This window comes from Xiphophorus hellerii, chromosome 12 (assembly GCF_003331165.1).
Source record: "Xiphophorus hellerii strain 12219 chromosome 12, Xiphophorus_hellerii-4.1, whole genome shotgun sequence".
NCBI classification, from domain to species: Eukaryota; Metazoa; Chordata; class Actinopteri; order Cyprinodontiformes; family Poeciliidae; genus Xiphophorus; species Xiphophorus hellerii.
In genome coordinates, this window is record NC_045683.1 from 18,263,686 (window position 1) to 18,278,664 (window position 14,979).

Here is a 14,979-nt window from a genome sequence, read left to right on the forward strand (position 1 = left end):
TATTTTGCGCATCTACTGTTATCTTTGTCAGATATTAAAATGTATTTAAAGATCTAAAATGTTTAAGTGTTGCCAAAAAATACATTTTCATGACACTTTACCTGTTAAAGGTGCATCATTATCAAATTATATCTATAAATATCTACATATTGTGTGTTTAGTAGCCTGGTTTTGTTAAGATGTCCCCATGCAGTCTGGAGCAGCAGTTGAGAAGATAATAAAAACACTTCATCTTATCACTGTAATGATATATATTTATTTTGACTTTATACAGTCATCCCATTTTGTGGAAACCAGACTGAGCAACTTTGCATCATCATCCATGTAGTTGGTGAAATACACAAATGTATCAAATTGTTTTTGGCACTTCTACTAGCATAGCTTTAGTTTATACAAAAAAAAACCACTTATATGTCCTGGGAGATTTTTTTTTTTTTTTAAATAAACAATAAAACTCTACAAAGCACAAATGTGCTTTTGCGTTTGATTTCCAGAAAAATGGAAATCAACAGTAAGAACAAAAGCAAACAGCAAAAAATATATATATTCAAATTCTTTAAAATGTAAACTGGTGTGTTTGCCCAAATAAAACTAGAAAGTATCTGAGACTCAAACCCTTAACGACAGCTGGAAGAGAAGTCACACATGAGGAGGGACGATCTCAAGAACTGTAAAATCCAGGAGAACAGTTTCAATGATGAGCTGTTTGTGGTCGTTTTAACTCAAACATCACAGAAGAGCTCAGGAGAAAACGCAGGGCATCATTAACTTAATGCAGCAGGAGAGAAAAAAAACATGTCAACGTTGACTTATAAAAATAGAAAAAAGGCTTCGACATCACTAAGTTATAGAAATCGTCGGCATAATGCAGATTCAAATAATTGTCTTCAGAAGGATGATGTTGAGAACAGCTGCAAAAAGAGGATAAACTCAGAAGAGAAGACAATGTTAAACCTAAATGCTGTCAGTTCCACTAAAGCCCTTACATGAGAGAAAATATCACTTCCATCCAGGAAAGCAAAAAAGTAGCAGCTGTATATAAAAAAAAAAAAATTATCTTGCTCCGACTCTCCATTTTCAGCCACTGGAGGTGACCTTCATGTGTTCTGGTTTACCTTCACTCAATGTTTATTTTCTTTTTGCTATGATAGCAGTAGCATCAGAAATTGCACAAATGTGGCGGCAAAAACATTCAACCGTTAAGAACATTAAGTCCTCCTCTCCTCTGAGTCTGTGCTGCTGAGCCGCTGAAACTTTCCTCTGTACAACTCCGACGTTTTCCATCGAAAGGCCAGTCAGCTCATCTTGTCGCTAACTCCTCATTGATGATGGCTCTCAACGCCAGGATGGAGACCAGGTCCTTCCTCTCGTTCAGTATCTGGTACGACTGCGTAGGCAGGGAGAGAGAGGAGAGAAGATCAGGAATGTGGTTAAGAACAGAGAACAATTTAAGGAGTCCTGATGAATGTTATCTACCTCAGAAAAGCACTTTTTAATGGTGTCAAACTTAGTCTTCTCATGGACGGCTCTGGCAACATTACTCCCCTCGAAAGGCTCTGAAACAGAAAGATTTACTATTTATAAAAAAAACAGATTTCATGGTGATGCTTCATGTTGGGTTATTTGCAATGTTTCTAATCTGGGTCACTTTGTTTATGTTGAGTCAGTTCTGACTGACCTAAATAATTAGATTTTTTTTTTATTCTATTCATAAATGCATGGTAACTAAAATAAACCACAATAAAATGTCATTCTGCAGTTTAATGAACTTTAATTTAAAAAATCTGATAATGTTCAGAGACGCAAGTAACATGCATAAATGTCAATAAATCTGTCTTTCCTTTATTTTACTATTTATTAAACTAAAGGTTTATTGCAATAAATCATCATCTAAAGGTTCCTTTATTACAGTCAAACTAATTTCAGGTTTCAGCTAAGGCATAACAAATGTTTTTCCTCCACCTAACTTTCTATTAATTTGCTTAGATACTACATTATAAACGGCCATTTTATGCAATGACAAGTTGCGACTCGCTCTTCTTCACAACATCCTCGTGATTGTTTAGGCCATAATTTAAGATTTCTGTATCCGAAAAGCCTTTATTTGCTCAAATGGTATCCAGTAATTTTCTGAGAAACCAAATGTTGGGTTTTCTTTACCTATAAAGATGAAACCACCAAAGTTAACAGGAGATTCTGTGTAAGATAAATGTGGATAAAACAATAGAATTTTACTTTTTGAAACAAAGTACTGCAATGAAATTTACTTTTTGATGTTATTCTAATTAATTGAAATTTTTAACTTTTAAATAATTAAACAAACAGAAAATTGACAAAGAACATTTCTGGAGTTCAGTTCTGTCTGGATAACAAGATCTAGAGATTTTTGGATTTGAACTTTAGTTGCATTTTTAGCCTGCAAAGCTTGAGAAATAAAATGTCGGGTTTGAAATTCATCTTTAGTCGTGAGCCCCGCAGCACGGCACGGCCATATAAATGTTTACCTTCCACACATATGAATTTGTTTCTCCACTCTTTAGAATTGGTCTTGGGCAAAGTTGTGGCCTGGCGCACAGAGATCACCTGCTTGTCCCAACTGCAACACATCAAATCACAACACAGCTGCTGTTAGAGCCGATCTGGCACCATGGCCGCAGTCGTCACATCGTTCAGCATCGGTTAGCAGACTGCAAGGTCTGCGGATGGTCAAACTCTCCAGGTTCACATGAGCTTCTTCCACTTGCAAAAAAATTTAAAAGGTGCCATGCGCCTTACTTCATCTTCTATTTCAGCAGAATGATCTCACACTGAAAAGCTTTGAAAATCCAGCCTTTAAATTGAGTAAATTTGTTTATTAGGGAAAATAATTGCCATTAAGGAAGAAATGTCTTTTTTTTTTTTTCACAAAATAAATGTTATTGAACCATTTTGTTAAATTTAGCCTAAACGATGAGCTGATCAGAGTTTCTAGGGACTCCATAACTTTATGTGTGAATATGAAAGGACAAAGAGGTCTTTTTCTTTAAACCACGCTTAAAGGTTGGAAGGAAAAGGGAATGTGCCGTTCAAGTAAGGAAAATGTGTGTTGACGTCTATAAGTCAGGAAATGGGTATGGAAAATATATAGTCAATTAATTTAAAAGCTTAAAATAACCTAAACTGTGACAAACAAGGTCAGGTTAGGACTCAAGTATGTGGAAAAAATTGTTAAAAAATAAATAAAAATTCCCATTGCCCACTGTTAGAAAAGTGTAGCAAAGAGGCGTTGTTCACATGCCAAACACTTGATTGCAAGCCTGCAAAACTTAACTGGCACTTTAACTTGAACTTTGTGCTTTGGTCAAATGAGAATAAAACTGATCAAAACAAAAGACCAAATCAGCACAGAAGTAGTTCCTTAGATACAAAATGAACATTCTCTAAAGAGAATCCTAGTCCGTAGAGCTCAGACCTAAATCCTGTAGAAAGCTGAGGAAAAGAAAACATAAGAGATGATGCAGGACTGGTTGATCTAGAGAGAATAATGGCAAAAGCTAAAGGAAAAGATCAAGTACCATCCTGCTGGTAACAGAGGGTGTGGGAAATACTAACATCAATGCTACTGATGTCAAAAAAAATTTTTTTTTAACACTGGGTCTTTACGGAAAGCAATGAATGCTCTCAAATTTAAGGAGGACTTTCTTAAAAGTATGAACTTTTATTCTAAAGTTGCTTTTTTTGTACATCTTTAAAGGAGGTTATAGTAAATTATTATATGGCTTGTTCTGATCCTGTACAAATATCAATCAATGTGTGGTCATGCAGCAGGTTTTTAGTTCAACTTTTCAAACCTGGCTTGGCACATTCTGCAAATACACGGATCATGTATGTCATGTTAGTGCTGGATAAGGCCAAAGGTCCCACCTGCTGCTGCCCCTCAGCCAGAAACATAAAACCAGAGAGTTGGAGGATGCAGGAAGGTGAGGACAGACGGAAGAGTCGAGAGGGGAGGAAAAAGTAGGCAGGGAGAGATGAAGAACGAGATGAGGAACGGGAGCGAGAAAATGAGCACGGGTCCATGAGCCTCACTTCAGCTCCGATACCTGAACCGCGTGGCGTAGTATCTGAGGAAGCCCAGCAGCAGCTCGCCCAGAGACAACTGGTTTGTTGAGGTGAAGAGCCGGACGTGTTTGGGTCCGTCTGGAACCTCGTCTATATCCATGAGCAGATCAAAACACTCCTAAAAATCAGGGCGCAGGACAAGAGGGTCACAGTTAAAACCTAGACATAACCCACTGATGTAAATACATTAGTATGACTTAATTTGAGTTTACTAGACTCAAAATCTGATAAAAAGGCAGTTCACACTTACAGGATGAGTGTTTTGAAAAGATGGGAGGACAGGTTGTTCAAGAGCTGGTAAGAAAACAGGAAGTTGTAGAAGTTAAGACAGGCCTTATGTCTGAACAGACAAAGTAAACGTCGGCTTTTTCTGCATGTGCGGTTTCACTGACTCTGGAGATAGTGAAGCACCATCAACACCAGCGTGTAGCTGCTCAGCGTTCCTTTGCTGGCGTCGTTGATCTGGTGATGCCCCGCCCACTTCTTCACGACCAGGACCAGGGGCCTAACCCTGATGTCGGCTGCAGGAGTCAACAAAAACACAGTTAGCCAAGCGACTCTTTCCCAGTCACAATGCTGGCTGCAGGTAAAAGGCACTGCTGACCACTTCACCCACCGTAAGCGTAGGTTCTCAGCAGAAATGTGTTTCTGATGCCCACCGTGTTGTTGACATTCAGGTCGAACTCCAGAAAACTAACGTGGGGAGGATTAGGATGGACATAAACTCATTCAGGATCGAACTGTGATACAAACACAAGCAAGTAACTTACGGCTCCTACCTGCTTCTCTCTTTGAACTTGAGGATGGGAACTTTAGCTTTAATCAGCTGAATCCTCGCCAAATATGCTGCACGTCAAAACAGAGATTATGAGACTTACAGATGCTGATTTTGTGAGAACCTCAAAGAACTTTAAAGTAGGTAAACAGCTCCTCCTAGTGGTTCAAAGACAAAAATAACATTTAAAATATCTATCAGTTTGAACTGATGAAAGTATTCATCAGTTCAAAGCATCACAGAAGAAGGATAGTGAATATAAAAGTGGAGACATTTCATATTTTATTTGTAAAACATTTTGCATTCCACAGCAGATCCATTCAATACATTATGGTTAATATCACATAAGGTCTTGAGCATGTAACCTTACAAAATTTGAAAAAGTTCAAGGGGGGTGAATATTTTGAAGAATTTTTTCTTCAGGCACTGAAGAAATACAGTAGATAAAGTAAAATTAAAAGATTACAGAAGAAAGACAAGATGGTTTTAGAACAAAATGTAAAATTATATTGCCTTACAGAGTGATCTGAAATCCTTATGCAGTTGACGAAGGACATCCATTGGACGGCAGCGTCTCTGAAGCAGGAAATTATTTGTCATTTGGATCAAAACAAACAACGTAAGGTTGATGCAAACGTACATTTCCCTTAATCACAAGACAGAGGTCGGCATCGCTGCTCCGGCAACCCAGTCCACTCATAGAAGATCCGGTCAGGTACAGCCGCGACTCTGACAAAAACACACTTAATGAAAATTTTAAAAAAAAGACAACGACAAAGTACGAGGACAATTAAATCCATTTGAACCAAACCTGGAAATTGTTTCTGGATGTCTCCTTGTAGCCGAGCTCGACACGCCTCCTTCCTGTCCAGATCCGAAGTTTGCTGCTGGCAGGCCTCAAACAGCTCCACCATCTGACCACTCAGCTGGACGCACAAACACATTCAACACTAACCGAGACTAATCATTTCTTAATGGAAACATCTCCAGACTTTACAAAGATCAGGTCTACCTTGTCCTTGACGAAGACCTGAAGGCTCGTTAGGTTTTGTGGTTCGGAGAGCACCTCTGTGATCGGCGGACTGGAATGGAAGTGTTCAAACCCCACTGGGGCGAACATTGGGGGCTCTCCCACTGCCAGGTTATTATGAGGAATCCATCTTGGAGAGGAGGCCGGCGACGGGTTGAGGCGTTGGCGTTTGACAGCATGAGCATTGTACTCGTTGTGGTGCCTCCTGCAAGAAGCAAAGGTCAGCATGGGCAGAGGTCACTCAGTTCCAAACAAAGGATACTTACTTGCGCCCACGGATTACACCGGCTGGGGGCGGAGGGAAGGCTGCAAAGGTGGGCGGTGAAGGCTGCCACGCATAAGGAGGCAACCGCTCTATGTTGAGAAAATTAAAGCTGGAAAAAAGAGAATGGATAAATTATTATTCAGAGCATAAAATATCAAGCAAGTAACCATTTTTTTCAACTGTATATGTGAGGGATTAGTGAAAGTGTCACTTTTTTTGTCTTGTTGGTTGTTTTTGGCTCTCTGGTGCAAAACAAGAGAAACACACAGACAGTGAGTCACATCCAGCATATGGATGCGTGTTCTAGGAAAGACCCCTGTTTGAAGATTGTGCGCAAATGATGGGTAAACCCAAATATGGGAAGCTATCTGTTTGCCATCTGTAACCTACAGAGAAACACAGGGACTGAAGGAAATGGGAGCTTGATTGGATAACTTGGACAACATTGGGAAAACAATTGTACTGTGAACCTGTTCAGCGTTTTCCTACGTTGGGCTCACCTGTTAGCAGCTTCAGGTTGGTAGTGTTGGTAGTCAGAATACCAGGGGGCTCGTGGCAGAGGATACGGCGTATTATCCGTGGCTCCCCGCCGCGCAAAAATCTTGTTGCGGTGAAACATGCCGACGAACTCCACCAAGCTCTAACATCAACTTTGCTGAAGTTTTAGAGATAAAAAAAAAAAGAAATACATCCAACGGAATCAACTGAGGCTGAGGAAAAGCCCGAACATGTCTAACTATAGCAAACTCACAGAAAGCAGGACGATATGATACCTAGGAAACCGAAACTCGCCGTGCCTGTTTATGAAGCTAACTGGCTAATGTTAACCATCATTTAGCAAAAAAAAACAAAAAAAAAAACTGAATGAGATTTAGGCGAGGAGTGCATCAAAGCTAACCTGTCACTAAATGTTTAAAATCATTTTGTTTTCCACATTCATACTTCCTGTAACACTTACCGAAATTCAGATCACATGTAAACAGACCTAAGTATCCCAGCTGAAGAACTTCCGCGTTCATCTCATGACGTAACTGAAATGGATTTAAAGGAGACGTGTGTTTATTTTTTTTATAGAAAAATGTATTTGAAAACTAAACTGAAAGAGGTAAACTGGGATTGAGATTAGAGATGCAGCTCCAATAAAATCCGCTCAAGAGCCAGAAATATTCTTCTAATCAGATCATGAGGCATCAGCCATTGACCAGCTATGTTTCTTAATTGGTCTGTTTTTATTTATTTTAACTTCTGCTTCTATAAATAGGTGGCTTTTAACATTATTTTCCAGAGGTGTTGAGCAGCTTAATATTTTGTTATTTTCTTTTTATTTTATCTTTTTATTTATTCATTTGTTTTGCAATGACTTGAGAATCACTGATATTTTTAATAACTGTACAATATTATGTATTATTATTACCAGTAAATTTGGTCTTGATGTAATTTAAACAAATTTTTTAACAATATTTCTGTTCTATTAAAATGTTTTAAAGAATATAATACATGGTAAATGCAATAACTAATTTTTAAAGAAATAAACAAAAAGGCTTGGAGTTGGACAAATTCAATTTAAAGCAGCACCAAAATATGGAAATCTTTTATTTTCCTTATGGCAGACATTTAACAAACATGGAGTGATTATTATGTGCCTGGTTTGCCTCAGAGCTCCTTACAATTATTTTATATGCCAAAAGTTTTGATTTTACTGCAGACATCCAGTGGAATTTCCTTATTAATATCCATCCAACATTTACTCATAGGACCAAGATAGGCTGAAACATTAGAAACAAAAAGTACATAAGTACTACATAATCTGTACTCTGATTGGTTATTGTTGTTGACCCTTTCCAAGTTGGGACAGAAAGTTAGTGGAAATGGTCAAATTAACCTGCAGCCTGTGTGCTCCGGTTTACTGCCGCTAATATGCCTAAGCAGAATCCTTTTTACACACGTCCTTACAGGACTGTCTATACACACCCTTTGACATATTGCTTGCAGTGCTAGAGAGGTATTCTGAAAATATACAAATCAGTTTGATTTGCATGTGGGCCGTAAATCAGATAAGTTCAGTAAAATCACCATGGCTGCTATCAGCTTATCTCTCCTCCATTGCAATGAACAGAACATCCAGTTTTAAATCTCCTCCCTCCCACACTTCAGAAAGTTCTTCCACTGAAAAGCTCATCGCGTGTCACGGACATAACTAATAATTGTTTTTCTTTACCAGCTCAATAAATAGGAGTTTTATATAGACCACAGAAAGTACATTAAATTTCTAAAATATGTGTATTAAACCACGAGATTATTGGTGACCCAGAAGAAAAAGGATGTTTTATGTTTGATCATTTAACAGATAAATTAGGCATTGCAATGGTATAAAGGTACATGTTTTGCTTTGCTTTTTGTCTTTTTTTATAATGACGGGATTGCTTCAGTCAGTCACAAACTGTATCTGAAAGTAAATATTAATAAATATTGATTTGCAACTAACATGGCTACTTCTTCCTGAGTCTGTTCAGTATATGCTGAGAAAGTGTCCTGAGTTTTACAAACAAACAAAGAAATGCTTTTAGCTGGTTTAAAACCCATAAAGACTGGCATCAGTTAGTACAGTGGTGAGATCTGAAGGATAAAGTACCATTTGCGTTTACATTTCCCCACTATTATTACTATTTAACAAAAATAACAAAATTTATATTTACTTACTAAGGTAGCAATGAAAAATTTAGCTCAAAATGTGACAAACAACATTACGCTCATCACAATAAGAGAAAGCAAATTTTTTTAGGAAATTGCAGGAAACTGTTTTTTTTTCAATGATAGGGTAAAAGTTTAAAAAGTTAAAAAAATGCATTTTTAAAAATGTAAAACTATTGTAAAATAACATGTATATTATTGCAATACAATTTTGTTACCTCAATCTTTGTTCTAATGCCAAAAAGTTTGTTGTTTTTGTTTTATTTTGAGCTGTTATTTGAAATCAAACACATTGATTTAAAATCTCTTCAAATAGTTTTGAGTTTTATTATAAAATGTCATTTCACAACACATCATCTCAAGGCACTTTGCAAAATAAAAAAATATATAGTCATTTCAATCCAATCATGCACACACTCCAATGGGTCCTGGTTATCTGACAATGCAGTAAACTTTAGTTAAATATTGAAACTGGTCCTAAAAGTTTTCCACATCAGCCACACCATGAACCAGCTTTAGGTATTGCGTCCGGTGGCTTAAGTGGGAGTCAGTCCCGAGGATTTAATTCCACTTGGGGCCCACGGTAGGGTTGATCATCTCTCTGCGCTGGAAAATAAAAATGAGCAAAACACAAGCCTGGAGTGATCTTACTCTTTCAGACCACAACTGCTGCCTTCTGGGTCGTGTTGTTCAGTATTTTCATTCTCTCTGACAGCCCCAGTGAGCCCAGTGAGCCCAGTGAGCCCATTTCACCTCGACAAACTTATTTTAAACAACAAAAAGCATCGAATGGCATCAGTCCCTTGAGCACGGAGAAACGTCACTGCGGAGGACGGTGTAGGTGACGTCGACAGTGGGAGGGAAGCGGATGCATCACCCAAATGTGGGGCTTTTTTTGGGGGGGGGAGGAGGGTGCGGTGCGGGGTGCAATTAGGGCTCTGTGGATTGTTGGGCTTGGATCAATAACACACTGCAGGAGAATTTAACACAGGCTTCTGTGGGACTTTTCACTCGCGTTCCAGTGGAAGGTGGGGAAAGCACGAACTGATGTTGCAGAAACACAGGAGGCAACTTTAAAAGGAAACGCTAATATCTCGTGCGTGAGGTAGCTGCGGCGTGGACGCGCAGGAGTGGGGGTGTAGCCTGCGAGCCTGTGGTAATAGGCTGCGAGGGAGAGAGAGGGAGTGGGAGTGGGGGCAGACGTGGACAGTGATGCTGCGCGCTGTCTTCTTGCTAAATGAGGATTGTCTTTTCCCAGTTTGAGCAGCAGCAGGGCTTCTCCACCTTTCCAGCGAGGATCTATAATTTACACAGCAACGGCGGGGCGTCCGTGGGATCTTCTCCATCATCATCATCAGCAGCAGCAGCAGCATCTGCGCTGGATCCAGCCCCGCGCTGCCGCTTGTTCTGCTGCTGCTCCATCACCAGGCGACCAGAGGAGGAGAACATCTGACCAGCGGGCCATGTGCACCACGACATGTATGCGTGAATTCATGCGGTGACACAAGAAGGGAGGAATGGAGCAGCTGTCAACGCATTCCTGTAGACGCACCGACGGTGATTCGTTGCAGACTGTCGTGTAGAGAGAGAGAGTGGAGGGGGGGAAAAAAAAAAACCTTCATACGCAGCAGCCCATCCAGCACATTCGCTTTTTATTCCAGCGAGAAGCGATCAGTGGTCAGGTGTCGCCTTTCATTTCAGCCACAACAATGGGGTAAGTGTGGATAAAATACAACCTTATACAAGCTGCGTTCATTTACCTGCTTTTTTAAAAATTATTATTATTATTATTTTTAATACATGTTCAGCTTTTGGCATGGATACCTCTAAAGGCATAAATGGACCGGACCTTTATGTGCTTCAAAATGTAATTTTAACATTTCCTAGACAGCTTTGGGTGGATGTATTTTTGATATGGAAGTCAACAGTGTGGCATCGCTCTCAGGCCTCTGATGTGCTACTAAAAACTCTAAATTAAAGTGGGAAAGGAGACAAAATACATGATAATTCTGTAAAATACAAAATGAATATATAAATGAAGTTCAGTGTTGGGGCAGCAGTTCACCATCAAACTTTTATGATTACTTGGCTGACTCTGGACCAGTGCTATAGCTGGAGATCCTCATAAAAAATGAAGCACAGTTTATTCTTTCTTATAACTCTGTAGAAATAATTTCTGGTGTTTCTTCCCCTCACTAATCCATGGTGACAGGCATACAAAAACAACAAAAAATAATAAAGATAAAAAAATGGAAAAAAATCCGCTAAAAGACTTTATAAAATACTATTAAAACAAAAATTGACTGAAAATAAGCACATTTTTGTAGATTAGGGTCAGTGACATCACCGGAAGTGACGCAGCATTTCTGCTATGAAGGGTTAATGAAAGGAATCTCCCCATAGCATTTTGTTCTGATCACAACTTGGTTCAAAATGATCCCTGAAGATCTTTGATAATATGATCTGGCTCTTCTGGTTTGGCCTTGTCCTCCTCTCAAACTGTTTCACTGTTGGAAGATGTTCTCAGATCTGAGTTAAACTGTTTTTCTGCAGCCAAAAAGGACACAACAAGTAAACATCTTTGAAAGAGGAAGCTGATTAGATACAAGTTGATGTTCTCAAAAGGATTCTGATGTGTTGCCTTATGTGATGTCATCGGAGTCACGTGACTTCGATGACATATCTGAGAGGGTCAATTTTACCTTGATTAACTATCAGTGTACAGCAAAATAGAAAAAGAAGCAAAAAACATAACCATGACATGTTGCCCGGTGAGTGACAAACTGTATCTAAAGCAGGTTTGATTGATCTTTGAAAAAGCTCCTGCTAGCAGCTTTAATTCTGCATATCTGCTTGGAAACTGGAATGATGCACAATTATTTCTACACTATTATGTAACCGAGTGCACATCTACGTACCGGCATCCTTGCTCTGTTATATTCTTTCTCAGAGATGGTTCAGATACGAGCTGTACATCCTGTTCCTTATTCTGCTCGTCTGTGTGGAGAAGAGCCTAATGTCAGCAGCAGAGGAATGTCAGCTGAAGCTCCTGAGCTGCACTCTGCGCTGACAGAAAGCCGCTTTCCGTCTCTATGGCAGCACAAGCGGCCGCTGCACCCCTACCCCTCCACCTCCCCCAGCCGCAGGCACCCATAAGTGAATCAGCCGTGAGCCTCACACACAGGGAGTGCAGAGAGGGCTGCTCATTTGCATGTCCCCCTAACCCCGAGCTCAGCGGTCCGTTTCCTCCACTCAGCCTGCCGTTCATTAACAGCTGTCTCTTGCTCTTCATTGTGATTAATTACACAGCAGGAGGTTAATAATAATGTGGCACGGCCACAGAGCGATTTCTAGATGCCAGCCGAAAACTCCTGCATTAACTATTTACAATACACTGGAGAGCCAACCCCCCCCACCCAACCCCCGGTCGCCCACGCTGTCCTCCTACGGTGTGGGCAGCGCATCGTTCAGCCATGTCCCACTCAGCTCCAGCTCTCCACTGGGCCCTGCCATGCTGGTGACTAACTTGCTGTTACGCAACAGACTCAATGACTCAATTGATCCACAGTGGAATTTATTGTTAAGTGCGATCCAAAGCCCTGCACTGCTGCCAGCTTGTGTGTTTTAGTCCTACAGTAACTTGCAAAAGCATTCAACTTTTCCATATTTGACTGCAAACGTCAAATTTCCTGTCACATAAAGCAGAATACATCGAAGGGTGAGTTTTCTAGCATCAGAAAATATGAAAAAGTTGGGTTGAAAAACTTCAGCAAAGCACTGCATATATGCAGAGGAGCAGATTAGATTAACACACATAGCTGCGGCTCAGTTCCCTGGCTGCCTGACTGGTAATAATGGCAGATAGAGTCATATTTCACTTCCAGACCCGTGGCTCAATACGAAGCCTGATGGAGCTCTGATAATGGCAGAGAGGAAAACTGCGGTGCAGGACATGCGGAGGTGATCCCTATCAACACTTCTGTTTGCAAATGCAATCAGATCACAAAACGGTAATCCGGCCATTCCCTGCCGGTGGAGCAGCAGAAAGCATCTCCTTTAATAACCTCAGTGCACCTTGAATAAGAACTACTTTATCAAAACTTTGGAAGTACGTGGTTACAAGGGCAGCTTCTAGTGGTAAGGGAAGGAAAAAAGGGAAAGTGGAAAGTGAGAGTTAAGTAAATGTTTCACGTTTAAATGTGTTGGAAAAGAGGGCCAGCTGCATGATAAAAGAGGACACACTGAGGGAGAAATAAATCACAGCATTCTGAGGTACAACAGGAGCCATGTGTGTGCAATCTGTTTGGTTTCATGCTGTGAGTCACATCTGTGCATCAAACCCCTGATGCACAATAGGTACCACAGGCAGTACCTGTTGTCATCTCTAGAGCTGCACATGTGTGTGCGTTTGCAACAGTGGGTGCTTTTTGTGGGGGCGTGTGTGTGTGTGTGTGTGTGTGTGTGTAATTGAAGCATTAGCAATCTGGTTTCAAACCGTGGAGTTCGCTCAGATCTTTTATCCACATGTTTGCGTCTCTTCATGAAAAAGTCCATTCAAAGGATGAAAATTTAAGCAGTGCATCTCATTGTGACTGGTAGATTACACGTCAGGCTGGACCTGTCCTTGCATAAACCATTTAAATGTAAAGTAAAACTGTAAGACGAGGATCCAACTCATCAGGGGATTTTAAGACTAAATATCTGTAGCAAATGTAAAAGAGGGAAAGCTAAGGCCAGGTACGTCACCTCTTTTCATTTTTGCCGTATTACATCTGCTCATCACTGTAATGGCAGAAATAACAGTGCACTTTCTGACATCACAAGAAAAAATAACTCTCACTTTTCACACTTTCAGGTTATTGAATTTGCCTCGTAAAAGGAAACTTTCCACAAAAGACATTTCTGAAAATAAAAGGCAGAATAAAACAAACAATTTTGTTTCTCTAAATATTTACAGTGGATACATGGACATGGCTACTTTTAAAAACATATATTTTCTCATTTCTATTCACACCAGATTTCAGTGGATCTGTGCGCACTGAATTCAAGAACCCTAAAGTTTAGATCTCAGGTCGAGTCCTTATCAAGTTCTTAAATTTATTTAAGTCTAATCTCATGGGGGAGAAAAAACCACACAAACTCTACCAATTAATATTTTATCAAACAAATATGAATCCAAATATGAAAACTTTGTGGAAAAACTCAGTAAACAACATTAAAAACAGCTGAGACACATACAAAATATGTAAAACCCTGGGATTTTTGTGGGACGTATTTTTTAGCCATTACTGTTTGCATGCAGGCTTCAAACCAGAAAATAACTGCTCATTTTGTAGATTTGGTTGCTTGGTTCCTGATTTCCTGGGTTTGAACAGAAATAGTTTGCAGCCGGATGGTCGATCATAGTAAAATAATGTATCAGTTCACAGTAGACACTAGATGCCAAGCGATGAGCTAAATAACTATTCTGTTGTCTGCTCACTGTGGCATGATAAGCAATAATTTTATGCCTCAAAAAAATCACATCCACCAGCAAGAGGTCTGATTTGATCAGGGGTCAAAACATTACAGCATATTTCAGAAGAGTTAATTCATTCCACACAGAGATCAGAATCCCAGTCAGTGTAAATAGGGCCTGATGGCAAAAACCGTCTGAAAATAATACAATGAAATTAAATATGTGACATTCCAGCATCTTCATGGTTAAATATGCTCGTAATTCATCTAAATCCTTCATTTCCTAAAATAAATAAATGGTACAAAACAGCAGAACAAATCAGAGACCAGTAGTAATTATTGAATAAAATTGGTTTGATGATTAAATTTAATTTGCTTTTGCAACTGTTTACGTAACAAAAACGATGTGTTTTCTTTTAACTACAGCCCATGACAAAACCAACTACGCAGTGAAGAACTACCAACATTATCAACACATGCTGATGTGAGCAGGTTGTTTTGTGTGTTTACACAGCCATCTGCTAATTATTATCACAGAAACACACCTAAGAGTCGTTTAGGTGGGCTCTTCCGTTACAGAAGTGAAAGGATCTTTAGGATAAATTGATCTTTTATTACAGCAATACAGCATCACAACTTTTAGAAATAAAAAAAAAAAAA

At 39.6% G+C, this 14,979-nt stretch overlaps 1 protein-coding gene across 2 annotated transcripts; it reads right to left on the reverse strand.

Moving 5' to 3' along the window:
* Nucleotides 1–233: 233 nt before the first annotated feature.
* tent2 (terminal nucleotidyltransferase 2) lies at nucleotides 234–7,199 on the reverse strand. Of its 2 annotated transcripts, XM_032579153.1 has the most exons (15): nucleotides 7,130–7,199; nucleotides 6,672–6,826; nucleotides 6,173–6,280; nucleotides 5,889–6,111; nucleotides 5,688–5,802; nucleotides 5,517–5,605; nucleotides 5,395–5,452; nucleotides 4,881–4,947; nucleotides 4,718–4,794; nucleotides 4,494–4,622; nucleotides 4,352–4,395; nucleotides 4,083–4,219; nucleotides 2,505–2,596; nucleotides 1,477–1,556; nucleotides 234–1,387 (listed from the first exon to the last, which is right to left on the reverse strand). In XM_032579153.1, exons 2-15 carry the CDS (start codon nucleotides 6,788–6,790, stop codon nucleotides 1,301–1,303), a joined length of 1,425 nt encoding a protein of 474 aa, XP_032435044.1. In that variant the 5' UTR covers nucleotides 6,791–6,826; nucleotides 7,130–7,199; the 3' UTR covers nucleotides 234–1,300. The 2 variants fall into 2 exon arrangements, with proteins under 2 accessions (XP_032435044.1, XP_032435045.1); XM_032579154.1 differs by lacking the exons at nucleotides 234–1,387; nucleotides 1,477–1,556 and having other exon boundaries at nucleotides 4,069–4,219.
* Between the last annotated feature and the right edge of the window lie 7,780 nt (nucleotides 7,200–14,979).